Below are 17,612 nucleotides of genomic sequence, written 5' to 3' on the forward strand. Positions count from 1 at the left end.
GTATGCTCAGGTCACACTTTCCCAAGGAGGCTGCCTTCCTGAACAGCAGATGGAAGCACGTCTTCCTCTTTCCTCTGGTGGCTGATTTCTGCCCCACATGTTAGGGTAAAGCAACTGAGGCTATTCACACAATACTGACTTCCTAATTTAAAATTCTAAAATAGCTGAAAGGCCTTACTTCTACTAAAGTATTTTCCCTATTGTTCTTAGCAGATATGTGTACTGAAGGCACACACATTATGGCCAGTAGTGTGAACCAAAAAGAAATATATTTGAATGATATCTTTAAAATATTTCAAATTTTTATTAAATATTTTATTCAGTTTTAAGATCACAGTTAAAGTACTTTAGCATGTTATACACATGACTTACATGTGCAATTTTTAGAAATATCAAATTAAGTATAAGATTTTGAAGAAAAATTATATAAATGTGTATATTGACTTTTACTACACATACATCTAAGAAAGCAATAATTTTGTTGTACCATTAAGTGGAAATCATTTATTACATGGCATGTTTACACCAACTCTAAAGAGAACCAAGCCAATTTCTGAAAGCAAAAAAAAAAAAAAAATGAGCGATTCGGTCATGCTGAAAACTGTCAACAGACTGAAGACCTGGTGGTCAAATGAAGCTGTGGTTAATTTATGACAGGTAAGGAAGCAATTCAAACCTATGAGAAAAGTTCATAATCTGGTATGCGGAATCTCAGGTGGTTTTTACTCTTTTTTGACAAATTCCTGAGAATAAGAGACTTTAGTGCTAATGAAATGAGAAAAATGTTGCCAAGCATGTGCTGAGCTCCAGATCACAAACTTCCCCAACCCAGTTCTGCCACTAAGAGTCGAGGCACTAATGTGAGGTGTCGGGGGTGTGACCGGCCCCCTGGAGGGGCCGCAAGGGAGGTCACTGTTAGTCCTCTGTGATTTAGGTTAGAGCTTGTGAGGTAAGATCTGTGGTGCGGTGGGAGGGAGTGGCGGCATTGAATTAGGTCCTTGTTACTCAGTGACCAGTTCTGGCCCGAGTGATTAGAAAATCTTTGGAAGGAGTAGTCATGTTCACAAGAACGAGTTCTGTGCATAAAAATCAGTTTAAGGGCAGGATCAACTTTGACCACTGATGACGACAAGAAAACAATGGCCATTGAACTTCCAGGAACAAGGTTTCCTCTTTCAATTATTAGTATAAGTCATACCACCACAAGTAAAATTTGGCCAGGAGAGGAAACTTTTTTGTCGGTGTGAATAAAATGGATGTTTAAGTTTTTTTAAGGAAAGTGTAGCACAAAGAGATGGAGGTGTGTGGGAGGATCAAATACATCTGTCTTGTTGTTCAGTCTTTTGCTGCTTCTTGTTCTAAAATGTAAGGAAGATAATGTCCCTAGTGAAAAGGACAAGGTCATTTCCATATGGGATATAATAAACTTAGCTATCACTTCCAAACTAAAAGCAAAGCAGTCCATCGAACCCTGCATACTTCACCCTATCTGGTAAGATGAACCGAACAACTGCTGCTGCTTTTTTTTTTTTTTTTTTTTTTATTATAAGTATGATGTTAGTCAATCTAAATAAGAGCCTTTTAAAAAAATTCCTAAAACTCAAATAAAAACAAAATTCAAATCTAATTCTTTGGGAATGCTTATATAAATAAAAGCAACACCTAATTAACAATTAGTACACTCCTTATAAGGTGCAAAACAAGGTCCTATGTGGGGAAAGCTAAATTTTAATTCCCATCTAACAGTCACTCTGAATACTTTGTAGGTCAAATGTAATAACAGCATTTGCTTCTACTGCCCATTTTCAGCAATACATTGTTCTCTGTGCAGAAGGCGGTTTGTGAAGTCAAAACACTGCAGTGGAAAATAGTGGCACTGAAGGTATAAGCAAAAAAAAGACAAACCTCTGAAACAAGACTTACTGAAATTAACTGTTAAAGCCGAGGTAGCCCATTAGGATTGGCCATATCTGAGGGCTCTGTGGAGCAGTGCAATCAAAGGTGAACCTCCTCACAGCATCACATACACCCCGACTTTCCCTTTGCAAGTGATGACTCCAGGCCTTGCACGACGTCCTTCCTTTTCCCCAGTGAATCGGTGGTGCTTCCCCTCTGTTGTATAGATGCCGGCCTCCAGCCTCCAGCTGCTGGTCTCCAGAACACTTAGGATTCATACAGTAGTTTAGCAGGCAGCATGGTCCCACTGCTTCACATTAATGCCAAACGTCAAACTTGGAACAGAGTTACTTGATATTCCCCATCCCTCCCCCCACCGCACTGTATAAACAAAAAACATGTCATTCAGTTTCCAGCTTACTCCTAGTTCTCTATCGCTTTATAATTTGCTTAAGATTTTACATAGGTGCAAACATTTCCATACGATTAGCCAAAGACTACAGAGTGCAAACAAAAATTTCCATGACTCAGGCAGAGTAGCATCTGGCTTGATAAGAGAATGACGGGGATTAAACAAATTGGATCCTAAACAACCAGACCAGTTCAGGTGCTCCTTTTTGTTCATAGTGTTCCATCACTTTTTTCCTCTGCAGCAGTTTTAACGGCAGGAACTAGAGTAACAATGATAACAAGGGAATGACTTCAGCATGGCTTTGAGGGGGCACTGGGAGAAAGCTCATCTGACGGAATTAAATAAATACATTCCCGACATTTGTGGGGAAAAGACTGTCAGAATTACAACACTATGATATATCCTTTTTAAAAAGGCTTTAACGAATTAACCATTTTAATCTAAGATCTGGGAACTAACCTAATTTGGGGATGAGAACCTGTATCTTCAATGTGGCTGTGGGACATTTTTCCTTTTCCTGATCTCATTACAGTTATCCAAGCAAATAAAAACTTAAAAAGGATGTCTTACAGTATTTTTTTTCTTTCACTCAGCTTCTTACAGCTGCAGCTTTAGTTACTATAATATACTCTACACACTTCAAAATTACATAGGAAAATACCCAGAATAACTAAATAAATAAAAGGCTAAAGAAAACTGGAACAGTACTGCGTCTCCATCTGAGACTAAATCATCCACTTCCAGCATCACAGAGAAGGGCTAGGACAATTTTTTTTCAAAAGATTTATATACAGGTTTGAATCCAGAAATTAAGGTTAAAAGCATAAATATCGATAATTTCAACTAGATTCAGAATGGTTTCAGAAAGATATGATACAACAATTTAGAATAAAACAAAGCAGAAGAGCATCAATATTTTGGTTTGCTTGAGATATACATAAGGTGCAACAACTTTTTCTCTTGAGGATGCTTGTGGGACAAATGTTAGTGTAGATGGTGTTTGCTGGCAGATTAAGGTACACACCATAGCAATATGATTTTCCAAAATAAAAAAGAATGAGATAAATGAAATGGAAATGATAAATGCGGGGGGGGGGGCGCACACTACATGTTGGTCTGAAATATTTGTGCTAACAAATGTTGTTACCTGAAAATACCAACACCCCTCTCCAGCGGATTCAGGGCATGAGAAAAGCACTATCATTGAAATCAAGACTTCACTCAGAGAAACGACAAGGCAAGTGTCTAAAGGACTATAAAGCTTTGCAGGATTTCTGCTACTCTCAGTGCCTAACTGCTTAAAAATTAAGCATTTCTACAAAAGGTTTTTTTTTGTTGTTTTTTTTTTTAAAAGTATCTGAAAACAGTCTTATCCAGTAGGTTGCCCCCCTCCCCCACCCCTGCCTAAGGGAAAAGCCACTGAGGTTTAGGAAAAGCAGATCAAGTAAGATATATTAATCACATAGAAAAAAGTAATCTTTTGTTTTGCTTCTTTTTAAAAAAGGTCCCATGAATATACAGCAATCTCTTAAGGAACTCTAGTGAAATGTAATCGGAGGACTGAAGGAGGGTGCCTGGCAAAAATAGATCTATTCTAACGTGTTCTAGAGAATAACAAGTTAGTACCATTGTCAAGGTGCATGTTCTGCACCAAACAATTTCTGTTGTTGATTTTTCTTTCTTTCTTTTTTTTTTTTGGATTTTAGCTAATTACCATTTTTAAATCACTGCTAGCAAGTGGTCCAGAAACTCCAACAGCCACCAACACTGGGACCCAGCAATGTTCAAACATTCACTTTGTGTATTGAAATTTAGAAAATGTTAATAAAACAGCATCATAGTAAAAATATTCTGCTAAAATCTGGGGCTGCTCACCTGGTTTATTTCTATGTCAAGGGGGCTAAGCTTTGAACCTCTGATTAAACTCCCTTACTAATTCCTTCTTCCCCCATGTCCACAGTGGATATGCATTTTTGAGGACACCATTCCAACGCCCTGAGGCCCTCTTTACCTGCTTTGGAAAAAAACCCCAAGTCTCTATATTTTCTTTCAATTCTGTTAGTATGTTGTACATATTTTCCAGCACCGAAACTGAAGTAATATCTACAACCATGAAAATCTACGCCTAGTCAGTACTAAGGGTCACTTTTTGTATGGCTATTAGGTCAGATTACGATTAGAAAAAAAAAATCATCATTACAATTCAGTCAAGTATAAATAAGAAAGCTAGATAAAACCTTGTAAACTGTCACCATTTAGAGATCTAACTCAAAAGCGTCAAACTCGAACTAACACTATCAAAATTCCGCCGGTTTGAAAACCAATACAAATTATTGCTGGAATCCAATAATTAAAATTTGGTAGTTTGTGCTGTGATGCAAGAGTGGGGAAATACTTTGTGCTATGGAACAAATACCCTGTAAAATCTGTAGCCTCTGACTAATTCTGATTTATCACTTCGTATCTGTTGCTAAGAAACAAGACACTGTGAACGTCAGGTGGTGGAGTCAATATGTTGAATGTTCTAAGCCAGTTAATCCACTTGGTACTGGCATATGTATGGTTGGTTTTATGTTCAAAAGCAACAAAACACAAAAAGGAAACAGGAAACTTGCAGGTGGATCTATGACTGAGAGTCCCACTCTGGTCAGGCATACCTCCTTCATCATTTACTCAATACCTCCTTAACAACACAAACTCGAAATGGCTCTAAAAACCTGCAGTGCCCATTAGGCTGTGCATAGCAATTGCTACCCGTCCAGTCTGTCTGGGATGAATGTAAAAGGTCTGTAGCTCAAAGTCCACATGAAGTGAGTGTCTTCAGTGTGTTCAGAATAGTGAAGTAATACTAAGGTCACTTCTGAATAAGATTTTTCTTTTTTTGTTTGTTTGTTTGTATGAACGATCCATTGGTCACCTAGACCCCGTGTAAAAAGAATCCTCAAGGCGTGAAAACATGAGTAATCTGTAATCTGCAGGACTCTTCCCCTGTCTGGGAAAATATTTGCCACAATTTGCCCCAAGCAAATTCTTCTTGGTCACTCAAGGCTAAGAAAAGAACTCAGCTTGTAAGAATTGTAATTTTTTTTTCCCCCCTCTCTCTCTTTTTGCCAGCAAACTACCACTCTGGTGGCAAATATAAAAGTGCAGAATATATGGACCACGAGGCCGAGCATACACCGCTAACAATGGTACATCTGCCTGCCCGTGCTGCTTGGGAGTCGCTGGAACAGGCTTTTTAATATTATTCTACAATATAAATGTAGGTATAACCTATTATATAAACCATCTTAGAACTTAAATCTCCATGTACAAAAAAGACTAAGAATATCTAATAATAACTAGTGCAGTGCGTCAGTTTTTGTTTTTTGTTTTTTGTTTGTTTTGAAAGAATAACTAGGTAATATACGAAACTAGTTTCACACTCTCTGGTTGGTAAAAGAGATGCTGGATGAGCTACAGTAAAGGCAGCCTTTTACCAAGTTACCACCTATTACCATCAAAAGCCTTCAATAGAAAGCAAAGCTCTAGGATTATCCCGTTTCTGCTCATTATCAGACAAAGAACATCACCCTCAAAGACTCAGGGCTCTGAAAGAACAAACTGGCCCAGGATGCCAACTTCTGCGTCAAGTGAATCTGGGCCGTGTGGGGCAACAAGCACTTGTTTGCAGTCTGTATTTTCCACCACATGGACTCACTAGCATCCCTCTGTAAAGACAAGGCTAGGGTAGTAGGTAAAGCACAATGTTTTACAATTAAAGGGCGCTTCACTGGTCAGCACAGGAAATAAGTACAGGAGCCTGTGGCATCTCTTTTGGCTGTCCATCATGGGTGAGCGGAGTTGACCTCTGACCTCTGTAAAACAAACGGAAAAAAACAAAAGAAAGAAAGCACTTATTCAGAGTATGTTGTCGGTAACAGGATAGGATGATGCATGGCCAACAAAAGCTTTCCACTCTATCTTGTTTAATAGCCACTGCTGACTTATTACTTACATCATTTCATTAAAATTATTCTTAGAACTTCTTTATTTTTTTTTTTCTTTAGGATTTCTTATCTCAGTTCCTTTCACCAAGCTCAACAATATACTCTGCCCCCCAATCACCTCCATTTTGTAGAGATAAAACCTGAAGCACCAACAGATTCAGGGAAATTCATGGGAAACCTGCAGTCCATGGCTATGGTTCTAGGACAAAAATCTTGCTCTGGATCTACTGATATTAGAAAATGAGGAGTTCCCATCATGGCTCAGCAGTAATGAACCTGACTAGGATCCTTGAGGACGTGGGTTTGATCCCTGGCCCTGCTCAGTGGGTTAAGGATCTGGTGTTGCCACGAGCTGTGGTGTAGACTGCAGATGCGGCTGAGATCTACCTTTGTCATGGCTATGGCATTGCAGTGGCTGTAGTGTAAAGGCCGGCAGCTGCAGCTCTGATTCAACCCCCCTAGCCTGGGAATTTCCATATGCAGCAGGTACAGCCCTAAAAAGCAAAGCAAAAAAAAAAAAAAAGAAAGAAAGAAGGAAAGAAAATGAAATGTTCCTTTCCTTCATTTGCCCAAGGGGAAGATTCTCCTATAACTAATTGATAACCTTTAGGCTGATTTCTTGAGCGGGATGATGATAAGCCCAATTTCAAAACTTAAGCCTAATGAAAACAATGGCCTTTACATAGAGAGGTGACTGTGACTCTGGAAAACAAATGAAAACAGTGAAACCCTCCTAATGAAAGAAAAGCCTCACAGGCCCATGGATGGAGAATGACCAGGGAGAAGGCAGTACCCACTGGATTTTAGTGAGAAAATACAGTAAATATGGGCCCAAATCAACATACATAGAGAGAAAACAATAGATTAAAAAAATTCATGGAAATTCTCATTCATTTGGATTGGACCAACACCAAACAGGCTTATTTTTCATTCAGCTCTTTATTTAATAAGCAGGTAAAAAAACCATACAATTTACTTCATGGTTATAAGAAAACTTAGTAGTTTCTATAGAACTTCTCATCCTAAAAAGATAGGATAGAACTTCCTAATAGGCCTAATTACCAAGCCTCAACAATGCACACTCACTGCTCTGGTCTACACTAGTCTGCAGTGCATGAAATATGGGTACAGCAGCACTGTCCTCACTGGTTTGACCATTTCAATATAGTATCTTCTTCAGACTATGTGATTCAAACTGTATCTGTCCCCTAACTATATCCAAGTTTCTTTCACTTGATGCACGAAGAAGGAAATTAATATAGATAAATTACAACATTTGGGGACTTTAAAATCCAATGATCACTTAGCTTAAGATATTAGGAATTTAGAAAAACAGAACATGTGCTATAATCAAACCTCTGGATTAATCTGTTTATTCATGTGGGGATATGCTGTTAGAGCCAACTGTTCAGTATGTTCAACTCTTTGTTTAAGGAAGATGAAATTAAAATGCTGGGTTTTTTTTTACTTTGAAGAGTATGTAGCAATATCACAAAAGCAAAAAAATTGTAGGAAGTACTGGAAAAGAAACATAAAAAGGAAAAAAAAAAAAAGAGCAAATGCAAAGTACAGTGCAAAAAAAAAAAAAAGAGCAAAAGGGAGAAAGAAATCGGGGTCAAATCCCAGCTTACTCAATGAGAAAAGGAGGTAGGAGCATGATGTGGCTGCAACCTGATGGTTCCGGCTCTCAGGGAAAGGTCACATGAGATTCCTCCTGACCCTCTATGACACACAGAGGCTCACCTAAGCAGTAAGCTAGAGTAAAGGCAAAGACATTGGAGTTCGAAGACTTGGCATCACATCTTAGCAGTAGTTAATTAACTGCCTGCACCATCATTAAAATGAAACTAAATGACACATCTGGCAGGACTGTTTTTTTTTTTTTTTTTTGGTCATGCCCACTGCATGTGGAAGTCCCCAGGCTAGGAACTGAACCCATGCCACAGCAGTGACCTGAACCACATTCATGACAACACCAGATCCTTAATCAGCTAGGCCACTAGGAAACTCCACAGCAGGGCTGATTTTAACAGTAAGTTGGAGTTCCCGTTGTGGCTCAGTGGTAATGAACCCGACTAGGATCCATGAAGATGCGGGTTCAATCCCTGGCCCCACTCAGTGGGATAAGGATCCAGCATTGCCGTGAGCTGTGGTGTAGGTCGCAGATGTGGCTGGATCCCAAGTTGCTGTGGCTGTGGTGTAGGCCGGCAGTTTCAGCTCCGATTTGACCCCTTGCCTGGGAACTTACATATACTTTGGGTGCGGCCCTAAAAAGAAAGAAAAAAAAAAAGAGTAAGTTTAATGACCTTTCCTCTTCATAAATCTCCTAATAAATAAACAGGCTCTCAACAAAGGTTTATTCCAATTTCCTACTTCCTGCATTTTATAGAACTGCCTTTCTTTGTTGCGTTTCTGAACCTAAGGTTAAGATTTCTTGTGGCTAGAATGAAGGTTATATATGTTTGCCCCAACTCTGTTGACCACCCTCTAAATTATGAACGGGGTGATGCCTAAAAGCAATAATTAATTGATGTGCAACCCAGGTACAGTTACATGAAACCTACAGGTGGAGGGAGGGCTGGTAGCCTGGCTATAACAGGTAAGGGCTAAAGTTACAACTAATATTCTCCAAAGGGAACTGTCTTCTAGATGTTAAGAACACTAACTATATGTTAGGTTGATAGTAAAATTCTAATAAACAATATTACTCTTTCTAATAGAAGGTGCAAAATGTAACAGGAACTCAGGAAGCTGGGTACATGAAGAATAAAACCAGTACTTTGCTTTCAAAATGTAACAGAAGGAGTCCGATGCATTAACAAATTGCAGCCTAAGGTGGCAGCTGGTCTAAGAGAGGTGGGTACAGAGAGTGTGCAGGACTTCAGGAGGAAGACTGAGAGGAGAGGACAAAGGAGAGATCTGAAGGAGGATGAACAAAGGCAACAAGAGGGCTATTCTGGACAGGAGGAAGTGATTCCCCATGACCACAGGGCAGGGAGGACGGAGGCTTGATGAAACTTTCTGCTGCTGCAGCTGGAAGTCAACGGGCAGGGGTGAGGGCAGCTAACAGAGCAGAGGTGTGACCAGTCAAGCTTGGAAAAGGAAGCTAGGTCATTGTGTGGTAGCCCTTTCTGAACCCTGAATTACGACCCCCCTCTGAATTCTTACACGACCTCTTATTTTCACAATTTATGGGGGCACTTAATAACACTCAGGCATATACTTAATCCTTTTTGCATGCGTTATGAGTTTGTCCTCTGTACTCGACTGTAAAACTCCACGACTAGAGGAGTGTCTGTGCAATGTCTCCCTCAGAGACCTGAGCAGATTTTAACAGTGTCTGTCAGTGTTCACTTGCTATTAGGCACTTGCAGTGTACACGTGAAAAGGAATTTGACTTCTTGGAAATATCTAGAGGCTATTTATGAGGAAGCACTAGAACTGTAATATGACAGGTAAAGAACAAGAGGCAAACAAAGCTTCCGTCAGTGCCTCCTAAACCTGGGTGTATAGAAGCAGAAAGGCGCCTGACAGGCGGGTAGAAGAACTGGGCTCGATTTCAAGCTCTTTTGGATGAAAGATTGAAAATCCAAGAAAGGAGCTCATCTGTGGGTAATCCACTTTGAATAAAAATATGAAATACCAGAATTTACAAGAAGCTTTTTTACCTTCCCAAAGGATCCATTAAGGAGCAGAACACCCAATTATCTACTTAGAACTTAATATCCTTTCTGCGGGGCTTTACAGAGTGCAAAAGGCTTTCCTATCTGTGATACTGTCTGATCCGTACAACTTTGTGATTCTTTGGGGATATCATTATGCTCAACAGGAGAGGAGAAAACTGAGGCCTAGAAAAATAAATTAATTTGTAGCAGACACAGAGAGCTGAAGCAAAATCCAAGCCTTCTGCCTGCCGTGAGTCAGATGCAGAGATGCTCTTTTCCCCAAACCACACTGTTTTCTTCCGTGAGTACCACCAATGCCATCCTCAGTGGGGGTGTTACCATGTGCCAGCACTAGGACGTTAGATTTATTCTATACAACATCTCTATGAAATGAGAACCACTTACAGCCATGCTATAGAAGAAAAAACAGGGTAGAGAAGTGAACAATTTTGTTCAAAGCCTTTCAGCTTGCAGGTGACAGAGGTAGGACTCAAACTCAGGTCTGAGACCTGGCTCTAAGCCTCATGCATAATGATTAGATGATGCTTCTCTGCTCTCTCAGGCTTTCTATAATAGACATGAAGCTTAGCCACAGAATGCTATCTTCAAAGTAAAATACATGGTGGGCTAAATTCACTGCTATTTCCCCACACAGCGAAATAGTATATATGTTTTTGTAACACCTCATAAACAAAAGTGCTCTTGAACCAAGTCTCATGAACCCCAATGCACTGTGTAAAGTATCACAAAGCACACCAGAAAGGACAATTTGGGTTTCCATGTCGCTGTCTCCATCCACATTCTGGGAAAAGGGTGAAGTCAAATGGGATCCCCAGAACCCCAGGGCAGCGAGGTTTTCCACTGCTAACCTGTGCACATTTTCCATGGCAGCCACCTCAGCCAGTGCCGCGAGGCTGAAGAAGGCAGACACAGCTGGCATCTCCGGGGTGCTGCTGCGCGTCTCCGCGGCCTCCCGGTTGTGCGAGCATTCATCATTGCAGCCTGCCTCGGTCACTTTAGGGAGACTCCTCTGCAGTTGTTCCTTTGGTTTGTCATCTGGAACGCAAGGGAAATTTATCACGAGAGGATCACTTTGTTCTCTCCAGAGGAGGGACACGGAGAAAGCCCAGTGCCAGAAAATGTGAAAATGAGCTAACAGGCTTTACTATTCACTTCTGACATCCACTGAATATTAAGGATTTTATAAAATCTCTCCTTCCACGGGAATAAAACCCTTTTATTAAGCTCAAGTGCAACCATGGGCAGCACTGTGCCCTGAAACTGAGCACAGAGGAGCTGTGCTTTCCCAAGGTCGAAGAACAGGTCAGTCTTGGAGTGAAAAGGAAAAATGGGCCTTGGCCAAAGGAAAACCTGAGGGACTTCAGCAAGGGGGTCTGGGGATGCTGTAGAATGGCCCTTAAAATCTCAACTGACCAAACACTTCCAATGAAACCGAGGCTTCCCCAATGATGGCACCTTGGACAGTCAGTATGCAGTCTTACCAACACTTAGGATGGTCTACTAATCCCAGTGAGACTAACCAATCCCAGTGAGATCCTAAACTCTTATTTTTGTCCTGAGGGCTTACTGAAAGGAAGACAAAGAGCCCTCTGGTATTCTGAGGAGGTCGCTGAAATGCTAACCCAATGTGTTTATTGGAAATGAGGACATTTTCTTTATTATGGAGGAAGAGGAGGAGAGGAGAAAAAGGAGGAGGAGGAGGAAGAATCTTCATCATGTTAAAATGTTTTAAAAAAAACGTTAGAAAGTAATTGATAAAGGCTGTAATTGTCATATACTAGAACATGAAAGTGTTGTGTGTTTTTCTACATAAAAGGGAGTATTTTCTAAAATCTTTCACTCTTCTTACAAGCAAAAATGAGGCTATAAAAATTTATACGAAAATCACAGAACAGAATCCAGAGTGGAAAGGGAAGGAGAGAGGAGGCTGCTGAATCCTCAGGAAAACTAGATTCTAGTCCTCATCCTACTTAGCAGTAAGTAGTTCAATGTGTTAGGAAACGAACTTCCACCTCTTTAAGCTTCACTTCCTGTATGACAGTAAAACTGGCGGTCTTTAATGTGCTTTAAGGTGTAACAATCTACATATGCAAAACCAAGTGCACAAAATTCACGAACTGACTTCCAATTCTATCTCAGCATACAATGAGTCTCTATGAATAACTAGATTAACCTAAAACAAATATTTATAAATATTACTCTCAAAAACCATTCTTTTTTTTTTTTTCCTATTTATAGAAGTCTTTATGGACTTTGACCTTTTTCTGGACTAGATTAGGGTGAGGGGAGGGCACGCCTCCTTTAGGGCTGACAGAATGAGCTGCTGGAGGTGCTGAAAGGCAGAAAGGCAACAGCTAAGCCTACTAATGCTTAGTAGGTGTAGCACCCCAAGATGTGAGGTGGGTGCTCAGTGTCAACTCTCTGACAGTATCCCTTAACCGGGGCCCCTCCAGCAATTCCACAGAGGCTAGCATGGACAGCAAACAGACCACAGGCCACGACTGAAAATGGAAAAATTCCTTTAAATTTCTACTTGGTTAAGGATCAGCCAGAGAACCAAGAAATCCAGATGCACTCTTGACTCCCTTAGTGTCTAGGAAGTGCTGGCCGCTTTCTCAGGTTAAGTCATTGGTTTAAACACCTGATGGTCTGCTTTGCAAAGACTGCGTGATCCAGAAAGAAAGACAGACTCTTCCAGTATTTTTAAGAGTCTCAGATCTGTAGGAATTTATTTAATCAAGACTATTTTTGTGCATGCTGAGATAGAGAAGGTAGCAGATAGTCCTAAAAACTACCTTTCTTTACTAGGAATTCCAGATACACTCTTGGGAAAAGAGCTATGATTTTAAAACACAGACTAAAACATGTATGTTTAGGAGTCTGCAGAAAACCACTTTCCAAGGAGATTCAGAGACAGAAAATGTTACTATGGACCAAACCCAGAGAACAAAGCCATTTTTCAGTAAGGACCCACAGCTGGCTTCTGGTCATCTGCTGGCCAATGTGGCCGCGAGGGTCACCTGTTTGCTCTGGTTATCTCCGTCTAAAGCTTCCTTGTCTTACCCAAAGTACCTCCTGCTGGTGATACCCGGCCATCTGCCGTCCTGACAAGGTGTGTGATCTTGGTTTTCCTTGCTTTTCTCTTTTGGCTGCCCACCAAAGGTTCTTGCATTGTTGTTGGCTCTGGAGTGTTGGGAATGGATGGGGCATTTTTAACCTTATAAGCAGGCTCTGTGGTGTTTTTGTCTTCTGAAAATATGGCTGAAATAGGACAAACCATACATACAGAGTTACATACAAAAACACAAGGCACCAACACTGCTCTTGGAAGGAAACATTTCTAAATATCTGACCTATATGAATGGAGAGCTAGAGTTTTCAAAGTATGGACGGAAAAAAGAAATAAACACTGACTGTAACTGTAACAAATCTTTCTTTAAATATTTGTTTTGATAAGCTAAGTACAGAGGACTAGGATGCCCTACCTTTTAAAAGAAGACTAAACTAAGAGTCTACCGGAGTTTCTACATGTTTGGATCTTGCAGGTTGGTGGGGAAGACAACATATGCAAATCTGAATAAATTGTGTCCCAACAGACCACAATCTCTACATGTGGTCAGGGTCCCTCGCTGAGAGCCTTCTGACCAGCTAGTCTGGAGAGGATAATAGAAGAAGTTTCTCTTCTGCGGACACCGAGATTAAGTATGTGGTTCTTAAATTTATAGTTATCATCGAGACACCTGCTTCTTTTTTTTTTTTTTGGTCTTTTTGTCTTTTTAGGGCCGCACCCATGGCATATGGAGGTTCCCAGGCTAGGGGCTGAATCGGAGCTGTAGCTGCCGGCCTACTCCACAGCCACAGCAATGCAAGATCCAAGTCTCAACTGTGATCTACACCATAGCTCACAGCAATGTCGGATCCTTAACCTACCGAGCAAAGCCAGGAATCTAACCTGCATCCTCATGGATGCTAGTCAGATTTGTTTCCCCTGAGCCATGATGGGAACTCCTAGGGAGATAATTTAATGACGACTCACGTGCAGCAGAGCTCCCAGAAAAGTTAGTTTTAGGTACCCTGATTCTAACTGTAATACCAGCTAATTATTTAATAACACACGCTTGTATCCTATTAGTCACTGTATGAAGGGTCCAAGTAAGGTAAAATCTTGTCATCAAAGGTTTTGTTCCTAGTTCAAACAGGCCAGGAATGCAGTATCTCTTCTTACACATTCATTTCCTTAGGAGTTCATCCATCCCCTATCCCCTTAATTTAAATTAAGACAAGAATACACAGATAACAGTACAGGAAGTGTTTAGGAGTATATACTTTAGTCAAGTTTCCTGCTTGGGGCTGTTTTTATTCCAGTGACCTAAGGGCTTTGGGGCATGGAAAAGAGGCATCTTTCCTTTTTTAACTATCCAGTCTCTTAAGATGGGCAAAGAAATCGTCTTTGACAAGGAAAAGGGGAGTGTGGTTCAGGAAATCAAGGTGTGACATGACAAACTTTGTGCAAACTAAACCTGGAGGCTACCTGGATGGCGGTGCTCCTCAGAAGGCAGATGTGAAGGGAGACATTGGAAGTGTGTTCCTATAGATGACAATATATTAACGTAGGAAGACAAAAACGCTAAAATAAGAGGAAAAGAACAGAACTAGGATAACTCAGGGTGTGAAAAAAGCACTTATTGACTTAAACACTTACATAGGGTTTCATTAAAAAATTTTTAGGAGTTCCCGTCGTGGCGCAGTGGTTAACGAATCCGACTAGGAACCATGAGGTTGCGGGTTTGATACCTGCCCTTGCTCAGTGGGTTAACGATCCGGTGTTGCCGTGAGCTGTGGTGTAGGTTGCAGACGTGGCTCGGATCCTGCGTTACTGTGGCTCTGGCATAGGCTGGTGGCTACAGCTCCAATTAGATCCCTAGCCTGGGAACCTCCATATGCCGCAGGAGCAGCCCAAGAAATGCCAAAAAGACAAAAAAAAAAATTTTTTTTAATCTAGCTCCCTAATGGGTTCAGGCACAGCCTTGAGAAGGGAGGCCATAAATTAATAAGATCTTTGTCCCTAGCACTTGATTTCGGGCTTCCCATTCCAAAGTAAGTGGGAAATAATTGCAATTACATCAAGACAAAGGATATAAAGCAGAAATCATAGCATGATTTGTGGCCTGGCCTCACAACAGATGCATGTGTGTGGAGAAGCTTAAGGTAATAGTTACAAACAAACAATTTGGCAATGCTTCTAAATACCCTTTCAAGCAAGTAATTAAAAATTGGGAAAAAGGCTGCTTTTAAATTGTAAATCTATATCTAGGTAAAACAGTGTTAGTGTATTTATGCTTTGACAGTTAGCTTAACAGGCCAGTGGTAGTACACGTGTATTTTAAACTTCAATAAAAGCTACAATAAAAATAAAAGATAACTTGGTTAGAGACACTCCAAAGGAGTTTCATGACTGTTGTTAGCCCTGAAATTCAAAGCCTCCCATATAAAGAAGCCAAAAATCTGAGTTTACAATGAACATTAAACAACCTCTACTAGATATTAACAAGCTTCAAAATTCCCAGTTTCTTATCCAAACCCATCAGTTGTCCCTTCTAATTACAGGGGAAAACTTGTGATTTTTCCAGTATAATCACTGCATTATAGATGGACCTTCCAGAAAAAACATTAACCTCTTCCCAGAAAAACCCAGAACTTTTGGAGGTAAGGCGAAGTCAAAGAAGTTCAGCTGACCCTTGAAAAACACAAGTTTGAACTGTGTAAGTGGATATTTTCTGTGGATGCAGAAAGTACTGATATGAAGGGCCTGGAGGGGCAGCTGTAAAGTTACATGTGAATTTTTGACTGAGGGGGTAGAGGGGGAGGGACCACCCTTAACCTTCACTTTGTTCAAGGGTGAACTATAATTGTCTGGGACAGACAGTATATCTGAGTCCAACAACGTCAGCAAAGAGAAACTTTTTATCATCCTTTCCAGACTAGCTGGTCAAAAGGATCTCAGATAGAGACCCTGACCACATGTAGAAACTGGTCTATGGGACACAGTTTATTCAGATTTGTATATGCCATCCTACCCACCAACCTGCAAGATCCAAAACAAAGGCTTAGTGGTGCAAAAATTTAATAAACAGAAATCTCAATTAAATAGAGTCAGGAGACCAGCAGGGGGAGCTCTCATGTCCTGTGACTACAGCAGAGCCCAATAGGAAGAAGAAAGACTCCTCTTCTTTCCCCGCAAGGACTCAGCCAATGAAAAGCCATGGACTTGATTTACTAGGGCCCTCCCAACTTCCTTTCCCTGCCATAAACATGTTCTCCTTCTCTTGCTGTGTGGGGATTTGCAGGTGGCTATTCATGGTTGTAGACTCTGAATTTAAATTCTCTGCTGATCCAGAAAAAACCCACCTTTGCTGGAGAAATAATTGGCAGTCTATTAGTTTCAGGTCAACTGTAGTGAGGGACAGGAGATGAAAAGAGCCAAGAGAGGGAAATAGCCTGAACTCATGTACCAAGACAGCAAGGCAGCTCCTTCCCCACCCCCCACCCCCACCCCCCCTTCCCTGTCAAACTAATGGAAATGGGAGAAAAGAAAGGTTTTGTCCTCTAAAAACAAATTAGTCTTTTCTCTTTGGGCTTGTAATTGAACACACAAACTTACCCAAGCACCACAAAACAAGTCCACAGGGCTGGTTTTTATACTCCACAATAATCATAACACACTTGGAGCATATCATGTGAGAGTGATAATGTGAGCTCACTCCTGGAGTAACATTAGGAATGTGGCAATAAGAGACTGTCTTGTTTTCCAAACTCTGCTCCCAAAATGTAGAGTAAGTTTTTTGGGAAAGCAACACTGCACTTAAATTATACCCCAGGAGGCCGCTAAAGTGCTCCAGAGTCATGAATTCTCATGCCAACTACAGGAGTCAAACTTGCACTGAAATTATTATAGCCAAGTCTGGAATCTCACTGCCATGGGTTGGTCCCCCATGAGCTGAAAATGAAGTCAAATGCCAAATGGAACACAGGAATCAAATGAATGAGCCTTATCTGAGATCCTGGGGGACCTTGCTAAAGTTATAAAGCAACTATTTTAAACTTGGGAAAAGGGATCAAGTTAGCCTGTATGTGTGGATGATATTTCAAACTCTACTTAGAACCCTGTAATTAGATATATGTATTAGAAAAAAACTAATCTTATTGATAGCTGAGGTTCAGCTTTTTTTTTTTTTCTTGTAAGACAGCATTTATAATTTCAGCAAATGAGAGCTATCCAGATATACCTGTAGAGTCAAAACTGTAGTGGTCAGTGCACTTTAGTGCTGGTTTCTTCCTTTCCCACTTATGTTGGTCAGGCTTCAATTCCTCATCCATGTATCTGGGGCTGATAAGGTCTCCTAAAATTCACTGGGGCTGTTGTCAAGATTAGTTTTGACAAAAAGTATATGACACCATAACTTGGTGGAAAGATAAAACAGTGGCTGTGGTAGGATATCTTGGTTTATCTGCAAATTTCACCTCTAATTCTCCCCTATAGGTAATCTTTTCCTAATGACCTGCAAAAGTTTCAGCAATGATTACTAAATCATTTTGAATTTTAAAAGCATGGGGAAAATGCTTAAAATA

At 40.6% G+C, this 17,612-nt stretch overlaps 1 protein-coding gene across 45 annotated transcripts in view; it reads right to left on the reverse strand.

The window, feature by feature from the left end:
* Positions 1–280: 280 nt before the first annotated feature.
* Positions 281–17,612, reverse strand: part of BBX (BBX high mobility group box domain containing) — a 285,641-nt gene continuing 268,309 nt past the window's right edge. For 30 of the 45 annotated variants that reach the window (XM_021070477.2, XM_021070482.2, XM_021070471.2 and 27 more), the window contains 3 exons: positions 13,047–13,244; positions 10,832–11,018; positions 5,179–6,165 (listed from right to left, as the gene is read on the reverse strand). In XM_021070477.2, coding sequence (XP_020926136.2) covers positions 6,078–6,165; positions 10,832–11,018; positions 13,047–13,244 — 473 coding nt within the window. In that variant the 3' untranslated portion in view covers positions 5,179–6,077. Of the gene's footprint in view, positions 6,166–10,831; positions 11,019–13,046; positions 13,245–17,612 lie in introns of all 45 variants that reach the window. The other 15 variants (XM_021070484.2, XM_084991439.1, XM_021070466.2 and 12 more) reach the window with 3 other exon arrangements.

The sequence above is a fragment of the Sus scrofa genome, chromosome 13, assembly GCF_054392235.1.
Source record: "Sus scrofa isolate SSC_HxYL_T2T_F1_AM1 chromosome 13, Sscrofa_HxYL_maternal_Yorkshire_Landrace_v2.0, whole genome shotgun sequence".
Classification (NCBI taxonomy): domain Eukaryota; kingdom Metazoa; phylum Chordata; class Mammalia; order Artiodactyla; family Suidae; genus Sus; species Sus scrofa.